The sequence below is a fragment of the Lipophrys pholis genome (assembly GCF_963383615.2).
Source record: "Lipophrys pholis genome assembly, chromosome: 13".
Lineage (NCBI taxonomy): Eukaryota > Metazoa > Chordata > Actinopteri > Blenniiformes > Blenniidae > Lipophrys > Lipophrys pholis.
The window spans coordinates 6,343,430-6,368,222 of record NC_137632.1 but is presented as its reverse complement, the minus strand read 5'-3'; the positions used below and the strand labels follow the sequence as shown (position 1 = coordinate 6,368,222).

At 43.2% G+C, this 24,793-nt stretch overlaps 4 protein-coding genes across 4 annotated transcripts; all 4 read left to right on the top strand.

Moving 5' to 3' along the window:
* Positions 1–402: 402 nt before the first annotated feature.
* slain1a (SLAIN motif family, member 1a) lies at positions 403–12,877 on the top strand. Its single transcript, XM_080479095.1, has 9 exons — positions 403–985; positions 2,848–2,984; positions 5,402–5,518; positions 6,208–6,318; positions 7,251–7,400; positions 8,540–8,869; positions 9,975–10,163; positions 10,320–10,653; positions 11,991–12,877. The coding sequence occupies exons 1-9, from the start codon at positions 567–569 to the stop codon at positions 12,064–12,066; spliced, it is 1,863 nt and encodes a 620-aa protein (XP_080335221.1). The 5' UTR covers positions 403–566; the 3' UTR covers positions 12,067–12,877.
* Positions 12,878–14,014: 1,137 nt separating this feature from the next.
* Positions 14,015–14,815, top strand: LOC308118658 (uncharacterized protein; the record flags this gene model as incomplete). Its single annotated transcript, XM_080478166.1, has 3 exons — positions 14,015–14,035; positions 14,155–14,318; positions 14,581–14,815. The coding sequence occupies 3 exons, from the start codon at positions 14,015–14,017 to the stop codon at positions 14,813–14,815; spliced, it is 420 nt and encodes a 139-aa protein (XP_080334292.1).
* Positions 14,816–16,238: 1,423 nt separating this feature from the next.
* On the top strand, positions 16,239–20,482 carry kbtbd7 (kelch repeat and BTB (POZ) domain containing 7). The gene has a single exon (XM_080477911.1). It carries the CDS (start codon positions 16,609–16,611, stop codon positions 18,478–18,480), a length of 1,872 nt encoding a protein of 623 aa, XP_080334037.1. The 5' UTR covers positions 16,239–16,608; the 3' UTR covers positions 18,481–20,482.
* An 834-nt stretch (positions 20,483–21,316) lies between these two features.
* Positions 21,317–24,793, top strand: LOC308119131 (ras-related protein Rab-33B). The gene is made up of 2 exons (XM_080478971.1): positions 21,317–21,598; positions 23,551–24,793. The coding sequence occupies exons 1-2, from the start codon at positions 21,341–21,343 to the stop codon at positions 23,995–23,997; spliced, it is 705 nt and encodes a 234-aa protein (XP_080335097.1). The 5' UTR covers positions 21,317–21,340; the 3' UTR covers positions 23,998–24,793.

Below are 24,793 nucleotides of genomic sequence, written 5' to 3'. Positions count from 1 at the left end.
TTCATTCATTCATTCATTTGCTTGTTTATTTGTTTGATTATCCAAATCGTATTCGTTGAGTTGAGTGTATAAAAACTGCTTCTATTATGATATTTTTGTGTGTGTGTGTGTGTGTGTGTGTGTGTGTGTGTGTGTGTGTGTGTGTGTGTGTGTGTGTGTGTGTGTGTGTGTGTGTGTGTGTGTGTGTGTGTGTGTGTGTGTGTGTGTGTGTGTGTGTTCTTTTTGTTTTGTTTTGTTTTAATCCCGGGCTTATTATGCATTCATGCATGTGAGTGTGTGTAGGAAGTCCTCGGCAGTGGTGTGATGGGAGTTAAACTCCATCTGCTGACCAATGAGAGAGTCTGTGTAGTCATCCAGCAGCAGCAGCAGCATCAGTGTGTGTCTGAGAGAGAGTGTGTGTGTGAGAGAGTGTGTGTGTGTGAGAGAGAGTGTGTGTGTGGCAGTGTGTTGAACGGGAGAATCTGGACACCCTCTCTGAATTGAACAGACCCTCTCGCTGGTGCAGGCCGTGTTTTCATTTCCGAGCGCCTCCAGATTCCCTCCCGCCTCGATGTGCTTGTTACCAGATGGAAGCAGAGGTGTTGAACCCCCAGGTGATGATGGCGGACGTCAACGGGAACAATAAGATCGGCACCGCGGAGCTGGAGGTGCTGAAGCTGCAGGAGCTCGTCCGGAGGCTGGAGAGGGAGAACGAACAATTGCGGACTCGAGCGAACGCTGTGAACAATCGCTCCCAGCTCCAGACCTCCCTGTCGTGCCTGCGCGGACCCCCGGCGGAGCGTTTCTCCCCGGAATGTGACGCTCTGAGTCCGACACGGGTAAATCTGTGCGCCCCGGAGGAGCCGATCGCCTATTTCCAGCCGAGCTCCGGGTCCCCTGATGCCGAGGCGGAGGACAGCGGCGCCGGCGGAGGAACGACTGTTCTGGATGAGGTGGATGTTTTGGATCTGGACACTTTGCTGTTCATCGAAGATCCCGAGACCTGGTAACTGATCCATACATGTCTGATCTGCTGCACATGTGTCTTTATGTTTGTTTGTTTGTTTGTTTGTTTGTTTATTTTGCTGGTATTTTAATGAATTTACAGCGTCCCCTGTCTGATCCCAATAGATGCTCCATAGGCCACAGCACTGTCAGTTTTGTGACTGTAATGTAACCCTCATGCATCCTTTAATCGATTTCATTATTGATCCTTTTTCTGGTAAGAGGAGACTTGCAGACACTGGCAAACGGAGTGAGTGTTTTTTTTTTTTTTTTTTTTTACTGGAGCAAAAAGAAAGAAAAACACATTCAACACAAGCTTTGGGCATCCCAGCATGCACCATGCACAGGTACTCATGCTCTCAGGATGGAATTAGAAACAATACCCCCCCCCCCATCAAACAGCCTGGCTTTGTGTGGAGTGTACTGCCCCGGGCTGATCTACTTTGAAGCTGCTGACTTGAGGAAGCTCACACATTTGACACGCTGACTACTGAACCGTTTCTACATTTATGCATCTGATGTGATGAGGTGGAAAATGTAGCACAGTTTGAACGGACGGGATCCAGTGTGTCTGTTCATACTCCATTTAGCATTACCAGCTGACCCCGAAGTCAGTGTCACTCTGGCCTAGTTTCACAACCACAAGTCACTTCAGTTCCTTGTGATCTTTCTTTTTGTTTTGTTTTAATTATTGAACTTGTACACAGGAACCCTGTTAAAAAAACCTGCTATTATAAGCAGAAATCTCAGTCACACGCTTTCCTTTTTGTTTTCCATTCATCTCTGGCTGCCCAAAAAATGGTGATAGATTCTTTAGCAACCATTATCCTATTGATTTCTTTATTAATCCCGTCACCTTTTCTTTTTAAATGTCGGAAAATAAAGAAAGCCGATGCCGATCGTTTACCATGGTCACACCAGTTAAAGCTATTACAATCCAACTAATGAAACAAGTTTTGATTTACAATAGTTTATATCAAAGTTGAAACATTTTAAATGTACACTATTTTATTTATATGTAAATAACATCCATGATCCCACAGAATTAATGGCACTGTCCACATTCAATGGGTTATCCGTTCACCATTCATCTTCTCTGCTGCTTTATCAGAGTCACATGGGAGGAAAGCAGGGGAACACCCTGGACAATTCGCCGGTCCATCACAGGGGAAACACCGAGCGACAGACAGACACACGCTGACATTCACACCTACAGGAAACTGTGGAGTCATCATAACTTAAGGGTTAACCTCAAACACACGTTTTTGTAGTGTTGAGGCAAATAGTGGGAGGAAAACCCGACGGCCACGCACGGGGCAGGTCACGTAAATCGCACACAGAAAGGAGCTCAACCGGATTCAAACTGAGGATTTTATCGCCATGAAGTGTGAGGACTCAGCAGTTACCACCCTGTGAAGTGATTAGTTGTTTCAGGTGGAGCGGTAAGATGAGACAGCATTCAGACACTGAATGTCACTGCTGCTGATGAAGCTGTCGCCGCCTGATACTTCATTTTCACACAGTTGGTTTCCTTGCGTACGTGGTCACCGTTAAAATTGGCAATGTGGCAGTTACTCTTTGAGGCACCCTTAGGCAGGAAAGGTTTTTTTTTTCGACTTTATAAAGCTCACTCAGCCGTGGTTTATAAGTTGGCCTCGCCTCAGACAAAATATATCATTGCTATAACACTCACCTCTTGAGAGCTGCAGCTGTTATTTTTATTTTTTTGTGGGTAGAGATCGTTCTCCAAATAGATATAGCTACCTTGAGCTTATTCGACGTCACTCGTTGTCGTAAAATAACAATATTGTCTTTCTATAAAAGTGTCCGGGCCTAACTGTGAGTGTTGCTCGTGTGTTTCAGGCTGTATGTGAATCCCAAAGCCAAGCCGCGCAGCGAGAGCGTCCTCAGCACTCTGCAGTGGCGCAGGCAGGTCCTGGACAACCCGGGGCCCGAGCTGAAGCTGGCCAAGTTGAAGTTCCTCCACAGACTGGACCAAGGTACTTGTGGTATTTGACGGCCAGATTAACAGATTTCATCTGCTGCCACATCTGGCTCCCGGCCGCTGCTGACATGTGATCATAAGCTGCAACACAGTTTGACACAAAATGTCTCCACGTGCAACAGGATTTCAGCTGCGGCGTCCGAACCGTGGGAGCTTCTCATTGCAGGCGGCTTTGGCTGCTCCGCTTGATTCACTAAATTGTGGTTGTTTGCCTCAGCTTTCGTGCAGAATGATTGTTTCTATGGCTGCTGGATTAGATGGGCACAGGTTTACGTGTGATTTTGAGTTTGAGCACATTTATTCCCTCTTCGTCTGAAGATAAAAGAAAAACAATATTAATTTGAATATGTTGTTGTATTTGTTTATGAAGATTGAAAAAGTTTTCTCACGTTGCCATTTTTACCTACCTCTATGCAAATACTTCCTTAAACATTACCTAAAAAAGTGCAGTTAAAAGTAACTGCACTTTAAACGGTCATATTTATATTTCTAAAGGATTTGGGGACTAGTTTGACATTTTATGAGTGGAAAAAATTTGTTTTCTGGTAAAAACAGATAAAAAGATTGTATATATTCCACCAAAAAGCTCTAAAAATCACTGCTTATCATGTGCGTTAATCTATATGGAAACATGCATGTCTAAAATGCCCTTTATATCAAGCTTAACTAATGATTTTCTGACTGCAGCTAATATGTGTGTTATAAATCCGCTTATCTAACTCGTGGGAGCGAAATGACTCGGCATGTTTTCCAAATGTCGGAGTTGGTTTAATATAAAGTACAGCTTCCAGTGTATAGCCAGAGGATTCTACATTTATATCACAAATTGAATATAGTGCAGTATCAGCCCGACGCGTCCAACACTTGACATTTTACCTGCCTGCATACTCGACTTTAACATCTCCCAGGCCGATGATGACTGTCGGTGACAGGACAGATGCAGGTCTGCTGGTCGTCTCCCTGGACTGTGCTGTCGGAGAGCAGTCAGCCTCTCCAGAGAATGTGTGAAATTCTCAGTGTTACTTCTGCTGCAGCAGCTCACGTTTACAGTTCCTGTTTATCAGTAAACGTAGGAGCTTTAGGTTAGACCCGGAAAATAGTTTGCATGTCAAGTATGTATTCCCGGTAGCCGGGATGGGACGACATGGCATTTTGCTGCTGGACCCAATTATAAATCTGGGGCTTTTTCACTTTTCCACTCTTGTGCATGCATGGGGGTATGGTTACCATGGAAACCCACTTACATTAACTGGGTTTTGGAGGAAGCAGATTTGCCTTGAAGTCCTCGCTGCTCCAAGAGCACGTAGAAGAAACTTATAGTGTGTGTAAGTGTCCACTCTGGTTTGACACGGCTGAAATGCTGCATAAGTGTGTGCTTTCATAGTAAAATACTGGAGCATTTACTATAATCCTCCAATTTCATGTTGTGGGTTTCGACTACGCTGTTGATTCAGTAATGCTTTTGACATGTTTGTGTGGATGTTTACTGGTGTGTGTGTGTGTGTGTACATCTCAAGGTCCTCATCTCACTCTAAAGCTGTATTGAGTAAAGCCTGGCTCACCTCCTCCAGGTCATGAATACATCCTTGTGCCTGAGATCCAGTAGCCGATGTTGGTTTAACTTGCTCTGAATTCTAGTTGTATCCTTTAGTGGTTGAGCATAATTGTGTCAGGAATGCCAAATGCTCCACTTTGTCCGGTGAGCGCCTCCCTGACTACCAATCAGCAGGGGCACACTCTGTGTTTACACACCGAACACACATTAGGAAACCATGTAAAGTGTGCTCATTACTGCCGTGGCTGTTTGGCAGAAATAAACTAATTAATAAGAGTGTCCTCCTCTAATAAGGGTTTTAAAAGCCTGTGAGGTGCAGTTTGTTTCTGTAATTGTCATTTGTGAAGGCTTTTCTTTTTTTAATTGAGCAAAACCATTAGTCAACAATAAAGTTGTTGGTTACAGCAGGAAAATCCTAATGTGAAATGCTATGATTATAAATAACCTCCAAGCCCCAAAGTAGACCACAGCAGACCCAGTTCTGATTTTGGAAATGCGTTGTAGCCTACATGTTCAATCCCTGCTTATCCCAAGATCCCTCCAAACATTAAAAAAAAAAAAAAACGGCACTTTAGCCCAATAAGCCGCTGTGTTAAGCTAAACCTCGTCTTACTGTATCAGCTGTGACCAGTCAATACGGATCTGTAAGAAGAAGCAGATTAACATTTGGACACAATGTGTGTAAATGCACAATGTCCTGCATATGTGTGTGTGTGTGTGTGTGTGTGTGTGTGTGTGTGTGTGTGTGTGTGTGTGTGTGTGTGTGTGTGTGTGTGTGTGTGTGTGTGTGTGTGTGTGTGTGTGTGTGTGTGTTAAATGGTCATTCTAACATGCATTTCAATCGTTTTTCTCTTCAGCAAAATGGTGGCGAGGAGTCTCATCCGTCCGTCCATACAGCTGCACAGAGGGGCTGTCCACCCTCAGCAGCCCCGTCCTGCCTTACACTAAACCTGCTGCACTAACCGAGACCCCAGGTAACAGCAACTGGTGTATTATAATCCCTGATAACGCTAAATCTGAAGCAAACATCTGATAAGCTGCATACATCCTCAAACATACACTAATCTCTTTTGTGGTTGGTATTCATAACGGGTTTTTGGCATCAGCGGGGAAAATTGACTCAAGTTGAACATTTTTGTTGAACATTTTTAGCTTAACAGCAGCTGGTGAAGCCGTCGATGCTGGTGCCAAATTACAACTACATGATGGTACAAGTTAGCAATTTAAGCCAGGCAAATCTATGAAAAGATGGTTCACATTTGCTACGAGCATGATTTAAAGTCTGTTCAACTTTTGGCTCCATTTTTTTCCCAAATAATTATGTTATTTTATTTTTCAAAAAAGCCTAAAACATCTGTTACTTGCTAAATAGTGTCGGAGGTCACCATGCATACATAACCCAGATTTTTAAACAACCTACTAGTTGACATTCACAATCAGATTAGAGCACTTTGTAGGGAAGAGATTAAAAGGTTGTACCATCTGACAGACGGAGATAAGCAATGTTTAACTCCACCGAAGAAAAGCTTCTTTTGCCTGTTCATCCATATTTCACATCACTAACACAGACAGCAGTGAGCAAAAGCTGGGTTTAGGTGGATGCGTTTGGCTGGTCACTTGGGAATCAATCCTCACTCGCTTGTTGTGTTTGTCTCCTTCGAAGCCCCTTTGCCATCATCTGGCCAGTCTTTTCTCCAGTCGACTCCCCCTCTCAGAGCCAGCAGCAGCCTCACTGACAGAGCGCCCACCTTCCTGTCCAACTCCACTCCCCACAGTAAGAACCCTTTGACCTGGCATCTTCTCTGCTCTGTTATTCAGTTCTGCACTTTCGTCAGGTGTGAGTAAACATCCGTCTCAAAGACTGTTTTCCTAAGCTTGCACATGTTTTTTGAAATGGACTTCAATGTGCCTCAAACTGTTGTAATCACAAAAAAAAAGAGAGGAAATTAGTTGATGCACCCTTCAAAAGGTTTGAGTATTTTCTGCGTTCCTTGTGGCTACAAGATTCAATTTACTGTTTAAAGGCTCATGACCACAATCGTCTTTTGGCTGCTCCCACAGCAAATCTTGATCGGCTGCTAGACTTGGAGCAAATTTTACACTCTTGAAGCAAACCTCACAGGGATTTGGGCTCAGTGGGATTCAATCCCTGATTTAAACCTCCCGTGACAAGTTGGCTGTTTTAGGCCATCAGTTCTGGTAGTTGGAGTTGGAGTGGGTTTTCTTCCCGTCCAGAGTTTCGAGGTTAAACCCCCAAGCTCAACCTGTCCCTGTGTGAAAGTGTCATTGAGCAAATGTCTGAATCCTAAGTTATCCCTGTGCTGTGTGAGCGCCTCACACCTTGCAGCCGTCACCGTTAGTGTGCGAGTGAATACGCATTAAGACGGCTCAAGTAGAAAAATGCGCCACATACAGTCAGTGCATTCGCCACTTCTTCATTTGTATAGATACCTTTTTTATTTCACATGAAACTTAACGTGAACAAAATCTGTGGCGTTCAATAAATCACATTGCTTTTCAAGCAGGTTTATGTAAGAGTTTTGGGAATTTTCCATCCTATCAAACGTTATTCATCACTGAGTCATATATATACACAAACATCACACATTTCCGATGTGTGAAGAGCTCATGTAACTCTCAGAATGAACCCTTTCCCCCCTTGTTTTCCTTTTCATTTTGCTTCAAAAAAAAATGTTAATCTTTCAGATGTGGGCCGGCGGCAGGCGACAGTCACCCCTCAGTCTTCCGTGGACAGCGAGGTGGGCGGGTCCGAGCTGGAGTACGACTCCATCTCTATGGGCTACAAACTGGAGGACATGACAGATGTGGTGGTCATGGCACGACTTCAGGAGGAGAGTGAGTCCACCATTTACCGGAATGTCTTAAGATTTTGATATAAATAACCACCACTGAGATCGGTCCCTCAGTAACACAGTCACTGAGTGCAGAATGCTCCCTCTCCTGTGACCCACATCGAAGGTTGTAGGGACCGTATCGCTTGTAGCAAACCCCAGCCAGACAACGGTGAAGCAAACTGGTGTTTCAACGGGCATTTATTACAAACACTTATTTTCCTGTCCTTTTCTGTTTTCCTCAGGAAACACCGTAAGAGCAACAGGAAGGAGAAACATAAAATTAAATAAATCATAAGATTTATGAAGCTTTCAGAAAATTATACTTAAATAAACATTTTATATTACTTTTATTGAACACACACTCGGACATACTCCAATGAGGATATCCTCCAGAGGTAGAAAGAGCACTTTGAGGATCTCCTGAACTTGGGGGACATTCCTCCCTTACAAGAGGCAGGTCCTGAGGCTCCTGGGATGTCCTCGTCCATTTCCCTGGCGGAGGTCACCAGGATAGTCAGAGGACTCTTTATCCATCCTTAAATACATTCGCTTATCATTTAAACGGAGCACAAAGATTTGGAGATATAGCTGATTCCAAAGAAACGGATAAATATATTCTTACATAACTATTACTTGAGATTGTGATTTTAAAATTCAGATTTTTAGATAATTTAAAATAAGGTGTTTGCATACTGTTTGTAGAATTCATAGTTAACTATTTATAAACACAATAAAACAATTGTATTAATACTGGTGCGAAGGATGCATTCATTCTTTAGCCGATGCTTCTGTTTGACATATAGATTCATGTTATTAAATAAAGATGCATCACTCTCAGGAGAGACTGAAATTAATTACTGTGTTGAAATAGATATAAATGGCTGAAAATAAAAATAATTGTTTGACCTCTGAACAGTTGGACTTGAGCAGACAAGCATATCTTGTGTCTTGTTAAATTATGCAGAACATTTCAGAAAAATGTCCTCGTATCAGCGGAGTCTAGCGACCCAGTAACTAAATAATGGATGAGCGGCTCCTTCAGGAGGAAATTCATGATATGGTTGCTGTATGAGGTTCACGTTTGTGATTTTTAATTTTTTTTTATCCACGGATAAAAGTCAGCGATCTCCCACCTTGCAGGCCTACGAGAGGACTGCGCCTCTACCTCAGCCACACCCAGCCGTCGCAGCTCCAGCTTCTCCCTGCACTCTCTCAGACGCAGCGAGATGGATCTGGAGGAGGAGGATGAGGAGGATGAGGGCTACAACCAGCTGCCTCCCCCCCAGCCTCGACTGTTCCGTGGGAAGTCTATGCAGCGGGCCAGCCTGCCTCACTCACACACCTTCTCCAGTATCAGAGACTGCAGACGCAGCTCAACCACCTCTCAGTTTTCTCTCAGTGGACTCCCCCAGTACTCTGGGCCCTCCAGCCTGATCACAGAAGCAAACACAGCATACAGGAATAGCTCGGGTGAGTGGGCAATGAATTCATGGCGCTTTTGCACTGTACAATTACCCAAGAACTTAATTTTAACAGGCAGAATCTGTCTGTACATTTTGAATAGTGAAATTATAAAAAGAGCATCCTGTCTTATCATTGTTGCATTATAAGATTTTAATTTTCAACATAAAGTGCTTTCAAGATTTGTTCTAAAAATTGCTTTTCTGTGCAAAAAAAAAAAAAAAAAAGCTTTTAAAATATAAGCAGCACTCTGAAAGACAAAGCAACTACTAAAAATTAACATGAGCTTTGCAAAATTAAACGGGAGTCAGTGTGAAACGAACAGCTGTGTGACAAACAGTAGTGATAATGACTGTATCACCGTGTCACATGATAACTCAGGATAAATACGTTTCAGGTGAGGGAAAAATAAAAAGTGATGTCTGCTGTTAGATCCCAACCAATATCAGGCGCAAGTAAATAACAGTGTTGCTGCTGCTACGTGTGTAAATGTGTTCTGCCTCAGTGCATAGTCCTGCAGACAGCTGCATACCTGAGGCACAACCAGACAACGATCAGCCCAGTTGTTTTCTATCAAAATATAATAGCAGCGTGCCATCAGTGCACTCCTCCTCATCTTAGCTTTTGAGTAAAGTGCCCGCAAAGCACACAGATTGACGCAGGTACTTCTGCTATTTAACAAGCACTGACAGTGAACAACATATCACCGATATGACGACGACTGCTTCGGTCTCAAACCAGTGAAAGAAATATGACCTTTTTGTTTTGTGCCTGCCGTTGCTTTGTGGTTGTTCCTCGACTGCAACTCTTCTGAAACAGTGATGGACTGAAAGAGTTTATTTCGGACCAACTTCTATTTGCATGACTAACTGCTGTGGTGTAAGACAGATTCAGCTGCCATCATGATGAAGGATGAATATGTGGTTGGACATGGCAAACATGGCTGTGTCCATGTTTGTTGAGACATTTTTTAGGCAAAGTTCAATGACTTGATTTTTTACAGTTCTCCAAATGACAAAAAATTACCTTAAATGATGTAATTGAGAGACTTCTAATGCTCCACATTGGCTCGACGCCTGAACCCCTGACCCGGTTTGTTCATATTGTTGCATAGACAAGCTGCGAAGAAGCATGCCCAACCTCATCCGAGCTCCCAGCATGCCTAGCGTTCCCAGTATGCCTTGCCTGGCTTCCCCTGTCAACCCACCCTCCTATGGCCCCTCCTCCCTGCCAGTGATGCCCTCCCTGCGGAGCAGCCAGAGTTTTGACTCATCCAATGGGCTGGCACGACTCCAGTCCTCCAGTAAGAAACTTGTGTTTATGAATAAATCAGTTTCGCGGAGCTCAGTTATTCGCTCATGAATAAATGATTGAGTGTGCACCTTTGTTTGCGTGGCTGTTTCAAGTGCAGTAATTGTACAATAATCAACCCAACCTCACCTCAATATTTCCCCTGCAGTTCCTTTCCCAGGTCAACTCAGTCAGCGAGTCCAGAGCGTGGGAAACTTCGCTCCCACCGCACGACGCCCCCTGAAGGCCACAGCCTATGTGAACCCGACAGTGCAGCAGAATCCCACCTCCAGCCCTCTGACCACCTCCATCAGTCTACACTCCATCCCCGGCAGTGCCGCGGTGTCTCAGACCCTACAACCCAGCAGCAGTCTGCTACCACAGTCCCTGAAGGCCAACACGGGCCAGTCGGGTATCTCGCGCAGTTCCCTCTCTCGCCCAGCCTCCTTCGTCGGAACAAACGGAATTCCACGAGCGAGTAATATCATCCAACCCACACGCAGGTAAGTTCACATACTCGTTTTAACTGACAAATATCCAAACGTGATCAAAATCCCATTAAATGTTATATTCTATGCAGCACTTAAAAGGCCAACAGGCAGCTCACACTGCTGCTGGCTGCATTTATATTACATGTACAACCGCTCAACTAAATTCAATCTCGGCGAAAACGCAGAATTAAGCATCAAGACCTACAGTATCAATGTGTCCTCGAGTGTGTCTTGCTCTTACACACTCGACTGTAATGAGCAGGTTGTTACAAGACCTTTAGCAGAGGTTTAACAGAGCCAGGCGTGTTGAAGGAGGAAGGCAGGGAACATGCAGGAAAGTGGCTCTCCAGGTCCAGGAATCAAAACCACTGCGTCAATAAGACATGTCTGAGCTGAGATAACTGCACTCACATTCTTTACTACTGATGAAATACTGCCACAACTGAAGAAGGACTTGGACCCAAAGGTACAACGCAAAAGGGAAAGTACTAATAAAGATTTTTTTTCATTCACAATGTACGAAAAAAGAGAATTCAAAAGCTCAATCTTGAGGAAAAAACGGCTTCAAAGACTGAACAAAGGCGGAACAAAATGTTATATTGAAGACTTGGGGAAAGCAGTGACTCTACAAAACCTGTCAGGGTGCATGAGTGGGTAGGACTTCTCTGATACATGTGGTTAAACGCAGAATATTTAGGTCCACGTGGTAAAAGAGAACTCATGGAAACAATCAGTGTGAATTGTGAAACAAGCAGTCGGGTTAAACGCCGTCTCTGGGAAAGACAAAAATGACCTGAAACAGGAGGAGAGTAAGACGAGAGAATTAAACAGGAAGCTCCAAGAAGACAGGAACTAAGCAATGATCGTGTGATTTGTCTTGTGGGTGTATTAACTGAAATTAGGAAGCTCACCAAGTTCTTCCAAGTTATATAAGACGGTGCAGTGAGCGACCCTGGCATCCAGTCTGTTCTCAGTAAACAGTGGACTTAAATACTAGACAGTAAATAACACAGCTGCGAAAGCACAGTATTGGACTAATGCTGCAGTAATCCTTCTACAAAGGAATAGATACTTTCTTAAAATAACATATCCAGGGATAGTTACCATCCAGATTGGATTTTTATGATGATTTGTGTATGATTAGTATAGGCACAGTGGTGGAGTTGTTAACATTCTGGCCTTGTAGTGTTGATATCCCTGGTTTGAGTCCTTCTCGGTGGAGTCCCTCTGCCTCGAATGAAGTGCTATAATTTGAGTTTGAAATCAAGTTAAATCACTGTATTCCTTTGAAGTATTGCTGGGTCTTTATTGAGATTATTATTAATGGGGTTGTTTGCTTCCCTCTGCAGTTTGTTGACTCCTCCAAAGAGCCTGGCTGCTATGAGCGCCCTGCGTGACAGCAGCTGGAAAGACGGCTGCTTCTGACCCAAATAAACTGAACGTTTTAGAAGTGCACAGGGTAACCCTTCACAGTTAACCAACTTCTTCAACTGGATGCTGTCTGCGTTGACAGTCCCCGATCTTGGGCAGTGATCCAAGTGACTGTTAAAATGGAGAGAGAGAAAAAAAAGGCACTACTCTTCACTCTTCACAAGGAAAAAGACTGGTGACACTTAACAGGTCCAGCAGGCTGGATCTTCACCCAACTACTGCTGAAACACAGATCGACACACTATGAAACAACCAGGCAATACTCTGATGGTTAATTGTTAACTGTGAAACGGATCTTCTTTAAAGGTGTTTTTATTTTGGGGTTTGTCTTTGTGTATAGTTCATATAAATCTCTCTTCAACGGGAGACTTAGAAAAAAAAAAACAAAGAGCCCAGGCTTTTGTACATGGTTTTAATGATTTCTTATCACTGATTTTCAATCATTGTTTCCTCAGTTTGGTGTCAGAAACTAAGTTGAACCTACCAGGTTGTTGTTTTTTTCCCTGTGCCTGGTAAAATAAAGAAAAGAAGAAAGAAAGTGTAATTCCTATTAGTTTTATTTATCGGCTGGTCCTTTGCAGCACATTGAATCTAAATTACTGTGAACAGATTTTAAAAAATGATTTGCTATTGTATTCATTACCGTCAGTGTTCTCCAGCTAGTTTGGATTTATTATTTACATGAAGTTTTTCCATGTTCTTTGATAAATAATTGCTGCACTGATATTGCACATCGAGTTCTGACGCTTTTTATGGAAGACAAGAAGTTAAGGAGATGAGTTTTTAAAGTGAATAAAAGTATTTCAAAACAAACTTGAATTGTCTTTTTTTATATATATATATCATTTGACTGTTGCTACGAAGAAGACATCATACAGGAAATTACATTATTAATAATGATTTTTATTGTCTGTCTACTGTCTATGGTAAAAAACCTTTAAGCCAATTTGCTGGCCAGTTGTTTGTTAACTTAAAATGAACTTTATTTACATAGCTCATTTTCACTCAAAGCACTTCACAACTGCCTTGCAGGTTGTTTTACCGCCATCATGAGCAATTTGGGGTTCAGTGTCTTGCCTAAGTACATTTGATGAATGGACCAGGTAAAACGGGGGATTGCATTACGAACTCTGCGATTTGAAGACGACCCACTCTTATGAACTGAGCCACAGTCGACCCATAAAGTGGTTAAAACTTTGTTTAAAAGAGAATTGGCGTTGAAAATGTATTAATGTGGACATGATCTTAATGGTAATGAAAGTAGCGAAGGCAGTACAGTTGTGTAGTGGTTAGTGTTCTTGTCTCATATCTGGATTCTTATGTGGAGTTTGCATGTTTTCCCTGAGCAGTATCCAAATGTATTTTGGGGAAAATGAATGCAAAGCAGTTACCATCCTTATATCAGGACTGCTGTTCAATAAAAGCTTTCGATTTGTAAAGTAATTAAAGCAGGAGGAGCTTCAGAGTGGAAACATGTTGCTGTGAATCAAATAACTTTGGTGAAATGAAAATAAAAACTCCAAGAGAGATGAATCACACATGTCATCCTGAATAATTTCTTGCACACGAGACAATATTTAGCCTCCGTTTCTGAAGATGACTGGAAATTTCTGACTTCTCACAAATATAACAACTTTGCGACTTCCAGAACGTTCCATTTGTTTACATCGTAGTAAGATGAAGAATTCAAGCTCACACTTGTCACCATGCCAAGAGTCACTGAAGTGACTAATGTTTAACAAGTTAGTATGTTGATGCTGAATCTCCCCAGTAACACTCGAACCACGCTCACTTCTGATGTGCTGTACTTCAGACGAAGCAACAAAAACCTTACTGGCACCATAAGTGCATGTTTTCTATTCCTCTCAGAGTCGGGACATACAACTGAAGACAAATACTTCAAGTGTTACGCGCGCCGTTAATTTTGGGGGAATTTTTCATTATGCCCAACAAGGCCCAAGAGGTATGTGTGAGTGTTTACCTTTCAATTTCAATGTACTCTTAGCATCCAATGCTATTTTCAGTAAAGGAAAGTAAAAAAAAATGTAAATAAATTGTTTGGTTATTTTGTTTGGTTTTTAGGATGCTGTGATCAACCTGAAGACTCTGCAGGAGATCTCCAAGCAGCTTGGCTTTGAGTGGACGGTGTTGGCGTACGAGCTCGGCTTCAACAGAGCGGAGATCGGACGCTTCCACACCAAATCAACAGATAAAACCGCTCAGGCCAGGGCCATGCTGGAAAGCTGGTACAACTGTGTGTGCGATATAAATATGTGTGCGTGTGACTGTGTGTTATAGTTGATGTAGTGACTAACAGTGTTCAGAACAGTTTGTTTTGTTTGTTTCAACCCTGCAAAAATAAATCTTTTCGAACGTTCCCATTATCTAAGATCAACAGGTTATTTGTAATTTTTATTAACTTTGTGTTTGAGTCCAGAACTTCAAACACACTCAATTTGCTAGACGTCAGAAATGCTCCTCACGTTTTCCTCTTTTTGTTTTTTGCAGGTATGAGAAGTCATGGGACAAACACAACAAGACCAAACTGCTGCGAGACGGACTGGAACGAGTCGGAAGACGTGACCTTGCTGAGACACTTCACTGCCTCCACTGGGGCCACCAGAAACTGAGCCGAAGGGTGGAGCTTCCCTCTGCATTTCCTTTCCTCATCACAGTCCACAAGACCATCCACAACCAAGATGCACTACGCAGAATCAATGATCTCAATCGAAGATTTACTTAAGGCTGGAGTTATGAAGTTGTGTGTATGTCTGTGTAATTGATATAAAATAGTATAAGTCACTTTTAGTTTTGTAAAAAGTAAAGCTTTGCAATGTATGTCAATGTGGGACTTTGATTTTTCTCCTCAAGTGACTTTTCGCTCATTGCGGAAGTCAAATATGGCGTTTATGAAATTAGAATTCTTACTTTATTCTGAAAATTCTGATTTATTTTTATTCTTTTTTTGTGTGAAGAGTCGGAAGGGCATTGACGTCTTAGTTCTGACAAAAACAATTAGTTTGAACATTCCATGAATTACAGAAGAGGATTAGGGTCACCTTAAAAAAAAGTATGTAATCTTTTTTTATATTTTCTATAAACTCATTCTGACTTTATTCTCCTGTGTTTTCACTTTAAAGAGATGATTCTGACTTCATTGTCAGAATTATGACTTTAAACTCAGAGTTTAAAATAAAATTAAAACACTTAAATTTTTTAGATGGTCCGTAAAATATAATGTTAAAAATTACGATATCGGAACTAAAACGCAAAGTAGAGTCAATTCAAAATTGGGTTATCATTTGCTATAATTCTATCAATACTTTTATAGTGGGTTTTTTTATTTACTGAGTAATCTAAATGATTTGCAAATAACTTTTAAGTCTGAGTTTGTGTAATAAATGTTGGTGCTTGTAAATAAATCTTCCATGAATCATTGACAATCAACTCTGGCATATGTCGCTGAGTCTTGACAAAACACTTCTTACGTAATTTACAACTATATGAATACATTAAGTTGGATATTCAATTCAATTCAGTTCAATCACACCAAATACAACACAGTAATTTCTAGATGCTTTTAACAGAGATAACCCCACCAAATCTGATATACTGTTGTGTATATACACACACACACACATATGTATATATATATATATATATAAATAAATTGTTACACTGGTCGACTCATATTTGTAATATTTGCACATGTTTTGCTTCTGATCAACCTATAGCTCATCACACTTTAATAAAAGGGAATCAAACATGGCATTGCTTTGATTGTATTTATAATTATCTCGATAATAAAAACAGCAACTGCCTTGAGACCGTCATTGCTGCTCAACCGGACTTGAATTGACCCAGATAAATTAACCAATCATGAAGGCAAAACGCTGACCATCAAGGTTGTGTGAGCTCACAGTCACTCAAAACGGAAATCAAAGAAAATTATCTTCAAAGTAAGAGATAATGTCTCCTAAACTCTCATTTAAACAATTCGTTTTGGTAAATACGAGGTTTAAATGTTTATAATAACTTTCTACCATATCTAAGGGCTTGTTACTGGCAGTGCAATTCCATTTAACTGATTTAGTGTCACACTTACGGGAGGTAATTATTTTATTTTGTAAGGTTTTTCCGGAAGTTGTAGTACCAGCCCTGGCACATCTGACACTTTTATCTCCGAAGAGTGATGATTGCCTGCTGCAGCCAAAACACATCAAAACAACGACAAAAAGACCTTTTATAAGCCGTCGCTGCCGTCAGAGAGACTCTGTTTGGTTTCCGTGTTTTTTGTGATCCGAACGCGACATTGTGGTCGTCTGGAGACAGAGAAATGTCGGCGTCACACACGCAGGCGCGCGCTCAGCTGCTCGCTCCGTAGTATTTCTCCTCAAACATATGCAGGATTTTCACGCCGTGACGTTTGTGTCATCACCAGCGCGAGGACCCTCCGTCCCCCGTGAGTATGTCGACCGCGTGATACGGTGTTATTCCGACGTGAAATAGCGAATTTTGCCGGCTGCAGGCGAAGCGATGGCTTCGGCGTTGAGTTGCTTCAGCGGTCCGGAGGTGCTGGAGGACTCGAATCACGCCCGCAGCCTGGTGGACGAGCTGAGGTCGCTGTACGACTGCCGGCTGCTCGGGGACGTGACCATCGGGGTGGAGAGTGACGAGGAGTCCCCGGAGCCCGGGGGCGACCCGGCCAAAGGTGACCTCGCCCAGCTTTTCTTGTGCAGCCGCAACGTCCTCGCCGCCGCCAGCCCGTACTTCAAGAGCATGTTCACCGGGGGCTTGAACGAGAGCATGCGGGACAGGGTGGTCATCCGCGGGGTGGACTCCGAATCGATGTCCGTCATCATCGATTACTGTTACACGGGCAGGGTGACCATCACGGAAGGTAACGTCCAGAGGCTGTACGCGGCGGCCAACATGCTGCAGCTGGAGTACATCAGGAAGGCTTGCTCCAGTTTCATGACGAGGAGGCTGGACCTCTCCAACTGTGTGGGCATATTGAAGTTCGCAGACACCTATGACAACCCTGAGCTGAAGGAGAACGCCCAAGCTTTCATAGCCAGGAACTTCAGCCAGGTGTGTCAAGGAGGCGAGCTGTGCGAGCTGGACCTGGTGCAGCTGAAGGAGCTGCTGTCTCTGGACACTTTGGATGTGGATTGCGAGAAGAAGGTGTGCTCTGCCGCTTTGCAGTGGATAGAGGCAAACACGCCACAGAAGAAGGAGGATGCATTGCAGGCCCTCAAGTGTGTGCGCTGGAACTTGTTTACAGAGAAGGACAAGTGTTACCTGGAGAGCCTCATGGCACGACCTTTGATTGAGAAGTATCTTGCATCGTTTTTTAACAGGTCTCCAGAGGATGGCTGCGGGATGCCTGCGACTCTGGATGTACCAAAACAAAGAATTGGCGTGAGTGCGAAAGAAATGATCCTCTTCTTTGGCCTACCCAATGACAACATCATGTGCTGTGACCCATACTCTGAGGACTTGTACTTCATGGCTCCTCCTTTAGAAGATCTCAGTAATCAGGACTACAAACGCTCTACTATGGAGTCCTTAATCGCCTGTGCCACGCCTGAAAACAACCTGTACCTGGCCTCCCACCTCTCGAAACACTTCTGGCTGTATAACCCTGTGCTCAACAGCTGGCAGGAGTTGGCAGAGAGGCCACTGGGGAGGATACACTCCGGGATGGGCTACCTCAATGGTCACGTGTACCTGTTGGGAGGCAGAAATCCAGTGACAGATGCCAGACTGAAGGAGGTCGAGTGTTACAGCATCCAGAGGAACCAGTGGACATTTGTGGCCCCTCTACCTCACTCTTTAGGTAAAATGCAGGTGGTGGCACTAAATGACCATTTATATGTGGTGAACAAAAGGAGAATGTTGTGCTACGATCCCAAGAGGAACCGCTGGCGCCACTGTGGGTCGCTCAGGAGAGACAAGCTTCACAAGGCCTGTGTGTTCCAAGAGCAGATCATCTGCGTGTGTGACATCCCGGTGGTGAAAGCCTACAGCCCCACCAGGGGTGAGTGGAAGAGGCTGGGCGACATTCCTATTGACAGTCGAGCTCTAAATTACCAAGTGATCCAGCACAACAGCAAGCTGCTCCTTCTCACTCAGACCTTACTGCAGCACAACAAAAACAGAGTCCTCATCCACGAGTACGACCCCGCCAGGGACACGTGGAAGAATGTCATGGCGGTGTATGTGTCCACTCTGGGGCCCGTGTGCGTCTCAACACGCGTGTACCCAGTGTGTTTGGGCTCCGCTCACAGCTTCTCCACAGAGGAGGACGATGACAGCGGCTCCAGCGCCGACTGGGACTTCGATGGGCTGACGGATGCCGATTCTGACTCTGGCAGCTCGAGCTCGTTCTCAGACGAGAACTGGTAGTGAAATATGATTCTGTGTCAAAGCAAAGTGAATTTTAATGGAGTTTTACAGGGTGCTTTTGTCTGCCAGGAGCGGTCACAGAATCAGCAAACTCTTGAAGTAGCCATCTATAATAAAAAGCACAAGCCGATCAAGCGAGCAGATGTCTACCATTTCAGTTTCCTATTTAAAAAAAGAAGAAAAGACAGATTTGAATAGGTCGAAGTCATTCATACGGGGTTGGGCCTCTGGAGGGCATCAGAGCCGTTTAGTCGTTGCAGCGGAACAGTTACAACAGTTTTACCAGATATTCAGAAAATATCAGTTTAGCAGCATGGGAAGAGATTAGCGTTTTTACAACCTATGGATCCCAGCAGCTGTTAATAACGATGTAAGGTGAAAACCTGAGGACGTCTGGTACAAAACCAGGAGCCAAAGCATGTGTGGCATTAGTATTGGCGTGCAGTCGATGATGTGTCTTCTATATTAAGCACAACGATAAGGCACGTATGAAGTATTATAATTCATTTCAATCTAAAGAGATTGTCCTCAAAAGATGAACAAAGAAATACAAAACAATAGAAGCTGCTGCATCATGAAATCCCCCCCCCCTCCGAGTCTGTGCTTTACTAAACATTGGATCGTACACATCCTAGAATCATTGACTCCTACGATGAGATCTCAAAGAGTTGCCGCATGAAATGGGGGGAAAAAACGTCTTGCAGTTTTACAGTAGAGATTTTTTGCCAGAGGAGATACTAACAAGATAATTAATTGCTGAGCCCGTTTGCAATAACTGCTAGAGCAGAGCCATTAATACTGTTATTGGGCCCACCTGTGCTTCCCCTGCTTTGACGAGACCCATTTCTGCTGTATAAAGGGCCGTGAATCTCATTCAGCTTTCTGTCTTTTATGTGCAGTAAAGTGTACGCACTGCTGCTTCATGAGCGTCCACACTCCTCCCCTCTCTCGCTCGTTATACGCACGCCCCTAAAACCCAAGCGAACGCATTCTTACTTGTGAAACTGCGCGCGAATGCCCAGTATTGCTCTCGAAGCTCATAAACTGATATGATAAATCATCGAGGGGTTCCGTTATTGCTTTAACGGTTGGTATTTCTGATTACGGGAGACATGGTGTGTGTGTGTGTGTGAAATCTGATATCAAGCTTGAATAAACGAACACACCTGCTTAACATCGGTGTATATTTGTGACTGGGGTGTTTGGAATGACGGGCAGCTCAAGTGCCTCGTGTTTATGACTTCAAAAACAACGGCTCGTAAAACGGGGCTTTAAAACCAATGGGCCTCTTCATGTTGCTGATGAGTCACGCACACAGCCGGAGTTTTGAAAGCTACCGTCTGAAACCTTGAAGCCAATGTACTGTGCACTCACTCAGGTTTAGGCTTCTTTGAGAGCCTCATTGCCATGACAGACTTTTACTTTTGAACGTGTGAAATTAGATCGTTGCAGTGATAGATATTACATTTATTGAAAGTTGTTTTGTGTGTATATGTGATTTCCTTATTTTTTTTTTAAAGTTAATACTTGAGTTACAAATGATAAATTAATCATGTTTTCAGTTTTCAATATTGTTTTGTTCTGATGAATTATTTTACCTGAATGATTTTTCTTCCAATTTTCATGAAACTGCCGAGCTGCTGTTGACCTCAGCAGTCAACCCCCGACACTCAGTTATCAGTTTACAAGCTTCTTGCCCTGACTGACATACATAGTTTAGAAAAAAAAAATATACATGGGTTTAATGTATCGCCATAATTAATAAGAAGCACCTACAATCACACAAAAAAAGCTCAGTTTATATTTTTGGAGTTTTGTTAAACTTCCCCAGCTTCAGCTGGTTGTACTAATAAACTGATAACTGAGTGTGGTCCTATAGTGCTCCCCTCTCTGTGATGGCTTGTGGAAGTGATCCATGTCTGTTGATGTGTGAGACCAGGACCGGGTCATTGATTGTGGTTTATAAAGCTGTTTTGGTGTCAAAATAAAGATTTGTGTCGGATGAATGAAAAACAGTTGTTGATTCTTGCAAAAGAGTTTTGTGTTAAAACTAAAAGTTACACGCATGAAGATATAAGGACTTCACGTGGTGGAAGACATCTATCTTCTACAGTCAATTCCAGGTGAGTGGGTGAAGAGGAACCTGCCTGCTCTTTTCCATGTTGGTGCAGCATGGTTATATAAGGTACACACTAGAAAGTCACCACAGGGAGGCATACAACCTCACACTCGCAGCCCCCAACCCCAGATTCAAACCGTGGATATACTCGCTATGAGGCAAGAATGCTATCCACGAGAATTACTTGCTTGAAAGATCAAATTCGGCCTCGTAGCAACAAGGTTGTAGATTCAAATCTGGGGCAGGTTTTTCAGTGTGACATCCTGTGTGTGTGGGATTTCTCCACATATTCCAGTTTATCTGCACATTTCAAAAACATGCTTATATGCAAAATAATTACACACAGGCCAGAAAGAACAACAATGTCAAATTTATAGATAAAGCTGAGATGTTGTACTGGTACATCAATCAAATGAATGTACAGAAAATTTTGAATAATATATGTGAATGAAAAAATACGTGAATAAATGGACTAAATGAGAAGTGTGTAAACAAGTTTTTTGCTTTAAGAAACTTACCTTCAATACTGTTTTGTGATGGGTAAGCTCATTCAAAAAAGCAGAGGGATATATTAAGAGACTTGAAATAAAAAATTCCTATAACACAAAGACAATAAACCCGTAATAAACTCTTAACTTCAGTATCAGAGACATTTCAGCGACATCTATCGACGGCGTTGTCTTTCATGAAGTCTCGCGATATTTCGGCGGCACCGCTACTCAGACCGCGAGAAGATGAGCAATGGCAATAGAAAACAAACGTGAGGAGGAATTTCACACAGTTTTCAGTCGAAATGACTCCCTGGAGCTCTCCTGCCATCGGGAATACGACCCGGCGAAGGCTCGCATCTTCAAAATAATCGTGATAGGCGACTCGAATGTGGGGAAGACGTGTCTGACTTACCGGTTCTGTGGGGGCACTTTCCTGAAGAACCCCGAGGCAACTATCGGGGTGGATTTCAGAGAGAGGACGGTGGAGCTGGACGGAGAGAGCATCAAGGTGGGACGACAAATGCAAACGCAGTTATAGACCAACACACTGATTTATTCAGCTGATAGTGTTGAGAGCTGTGTGGAAACACCACAAAGCGGTGGCCTGGGTTAAACCATCTCATTACATCCATCTTTTATCTGTGGATGGAAAATCACGATAATTATTGGGGAACTGAGCGGTGATTTATATTTGTGTATTTCCTCATGCTTGTTTCAGGTTTGTCTCCCTGTACATTTGTTTCCCTCTGAGCAGGATTATTGGTGTCAAACATAAGGCCCGTGGACCAAAACAGGCCGTGTTTCGGATTCCCTGGTTTCCCTGTTAACTGGTGACTTGCCTACTGCTAGTAAAAAAAACAAAAACAAAAAATGATAGGATAGAGACTTACGCAAAGTCCGACATTTTGAAACTGTATTATAAATGTAGTTCAACGGCTTTCGTCAGGACAGCTCTGGATTTCTGTTGGGTTTTTACCATCTGCTGTTCCGAGCAGCAACAACAACAATGGACGTCGGTCACCAGTTGACAGGGAAACCAGTTAATCCAAAACACTAGTCGCCAAATTACCAAGCAAATTGTAAACATTTCTAAGAAAACACAGATTTTTTGAGTAGCAAACACAACATTCAGACCTGACATGTTGGCATGAAGGCCAGCTACCTCATTGTGAACATGCAAACTAGCATTAGTCTCAAAGGAGACTTTTTTTTTTATTATTCGCCATCTTTTGCACCATAGGGTGCAATGCAATTAGAATTGGCCTTATGTTGAGGTTGTCGTAAGTTTCCATAGTGATTGTTTTTCTATCGCGTGTATTCTGCATCACAACAAATAAAAACTTTAGAGCTGAAATTTAAGCGTTAGTATGGTACAGTTTTACCACTCGAGATAAATTTGGGGTGTATGTGGCCCCTGAACTAAAAATGTATCTGCGTCTCCTGTTTTACACCCGTCCTCAATTTGTCCCTGCTCCTCTCCATGTTAGGACGGCACTGGACAGATTAATAGTCTCTCACAGGAACAGTTCTCTACCTGATTCCAGTGGATCTGAGGCTTTGCCTGCTAAGAAGTTCACAAAATTAGAAAATCTGCCATAGTAAGATACTTCTTGGAACATAGATCTGACCTAGGAAACTGCTCATTACTTGTATGTTGAATAAATCTATTAGTGAGATTGAGATAATTTGCTCGTATTTTTGCTTCGACAATCCGGTTGTCTCCAGAGAAAAAAAGTTGGAATCTGCTGAGTCACAGAGGCGTTGCAGAAGGGCACACACAATGTCGCACTGACAACCGATTTAGAGTCACGAATTAATCAAATGTGCCGTTTTGTATTCTTGGAGGAAGATGAAACACCCAGATAGGAGCACATGCAAACTCCTCACTGCTCTGGAATCAAACGGGGTCTTTTTCCTGTGAGAAGACTCTGCTAACCACATATCCTTGTGTTTTCCTGATTGTCAACAGATGTTAAAAAAATATTAAAATGCAAAAGTCGAACCGCTATTCCCAACTGATGTGTATTCACTTTATGGTGGTCATTGCTTCCGTTTGAGCAAATTCCACTTGCTCCTTTCTGATGCCATAAATATCGGCACAAATGTGTTTGATAATGATTGCAAATATTTCCTTACAAGCTGCCCGCTTCACAAATATGCACTTTAATTCATTATTTTGCCTTTTTCAGAAATGGGCCGCTATGGCCTCGCAAGGACGAGCTGTGATTAGTTCTCACGCTCTCCCTATGTGGAACTGGCTTTTCTCCGGCTCCTCTGGGCATCCTCCTCATGTCCAAACTCATAGATGTTTGTAACCTGTTCAGCGAAGACTGCCTTTCACCCACAGGATGGATTTAGAAGATAATTACATTGACTGATCAATTGGTTTGCAGTATTAGCTTCACGGGGTAATACCAGGCCCGTCGTTCACCCTGTATTTCCTCGTTTGTGCTGTTGCAGTTGCAGATTTGGGACACGGCCGGCCAGGAGCGATTCAGAGAGAGCATGGTGGAGCATTACTATCGCAGCGTTCACGCCGTCATCTTCGTGTACGACGTGACCAGCCTCACCTCCTTCCACAGCATCCCGGACTGGATCGAGGAGTGCAGCCGACACTCCGTGGGGCCCCTGGTGCCCCGCATCATGGTGGGAAACAAGTGTGACCTGAGGGATCGCCGGGAGGTGCCCACGTCGGCAGCCCAACGTTTCGCCGACAGCTACGACTTCCCTCTGTTTGAGACTTCGGCCAAAGACCCCGCTGAGAAGGAGCATGTCGATGCGATATTTCTGACTTTAGCTTACAGGCTGAAGAGCCACAAACCTCTGAGACTGAAGCAGCCGAGCGTGAGCGATGTCACGCAGCTGTGGAACCAAAGTGAGCAGGATGAAGGAACTTGTCAGTGCTGAGACCGTCGTCGTCTTTTACGGATGATTCTAAAGTGTAAGAAGGCAACTACAGCCTTCAGGAATAGTAACGATGCTGAGTTAAGCAGTGTTGATCAGAGCGTCCTATATCTCCCATATTGATTAGGCAGGAAGGACAGACGTCCGCCTGATCTTATGGCCCAGCTAGTGACAGTATGTGCCTATAAGTTTGCACAATTCCAAATCAACATTTCAAGAAAAGCATGAACGCATATGGATGTATGCCAAGTATTTGTAGCTTCGACTGCACATGAAAATCACTTTTGAGTTGGCAGAACATTGCCGACTGCACTTTATTAGACGAATGATATGCAATCATACACTGTCCCAACAGCACTACACACCTGTAGCACATCCAGAAAAACAAGGTGCACAGTGAATACGGAGACCCGTTGATTTCTGTGTGTGTAAAGGGACCAATGAGATACAATGAAACTGTGAAAAAAGCTGCAACCATTGACTTCAGAAGAAGTTTGAAACATGTACGTGTTAACCAGTTGGTGCAGTTATTTAATGTTTTGCCTCTGCTCAATTGTCCTACACATTTCTTCGCGGGTGACTCGGTGAAGAGCAAGAACGGAAATGACAAAATGTAGCTGTCATATCAAAGAAATTGCAAGTCTGCATAGTTCACCTGACAAACATGGCTGCCTACCAGCTCAGCGGTCCTTGAAATTGAGAGAATTCATAAAGGATAACGTCGCATGTATGAAATATGTCATGAAGTTCTCAACTCCAAACTGTAAAGCTGCAACTCAATAAAACTTAAGTATTTTCT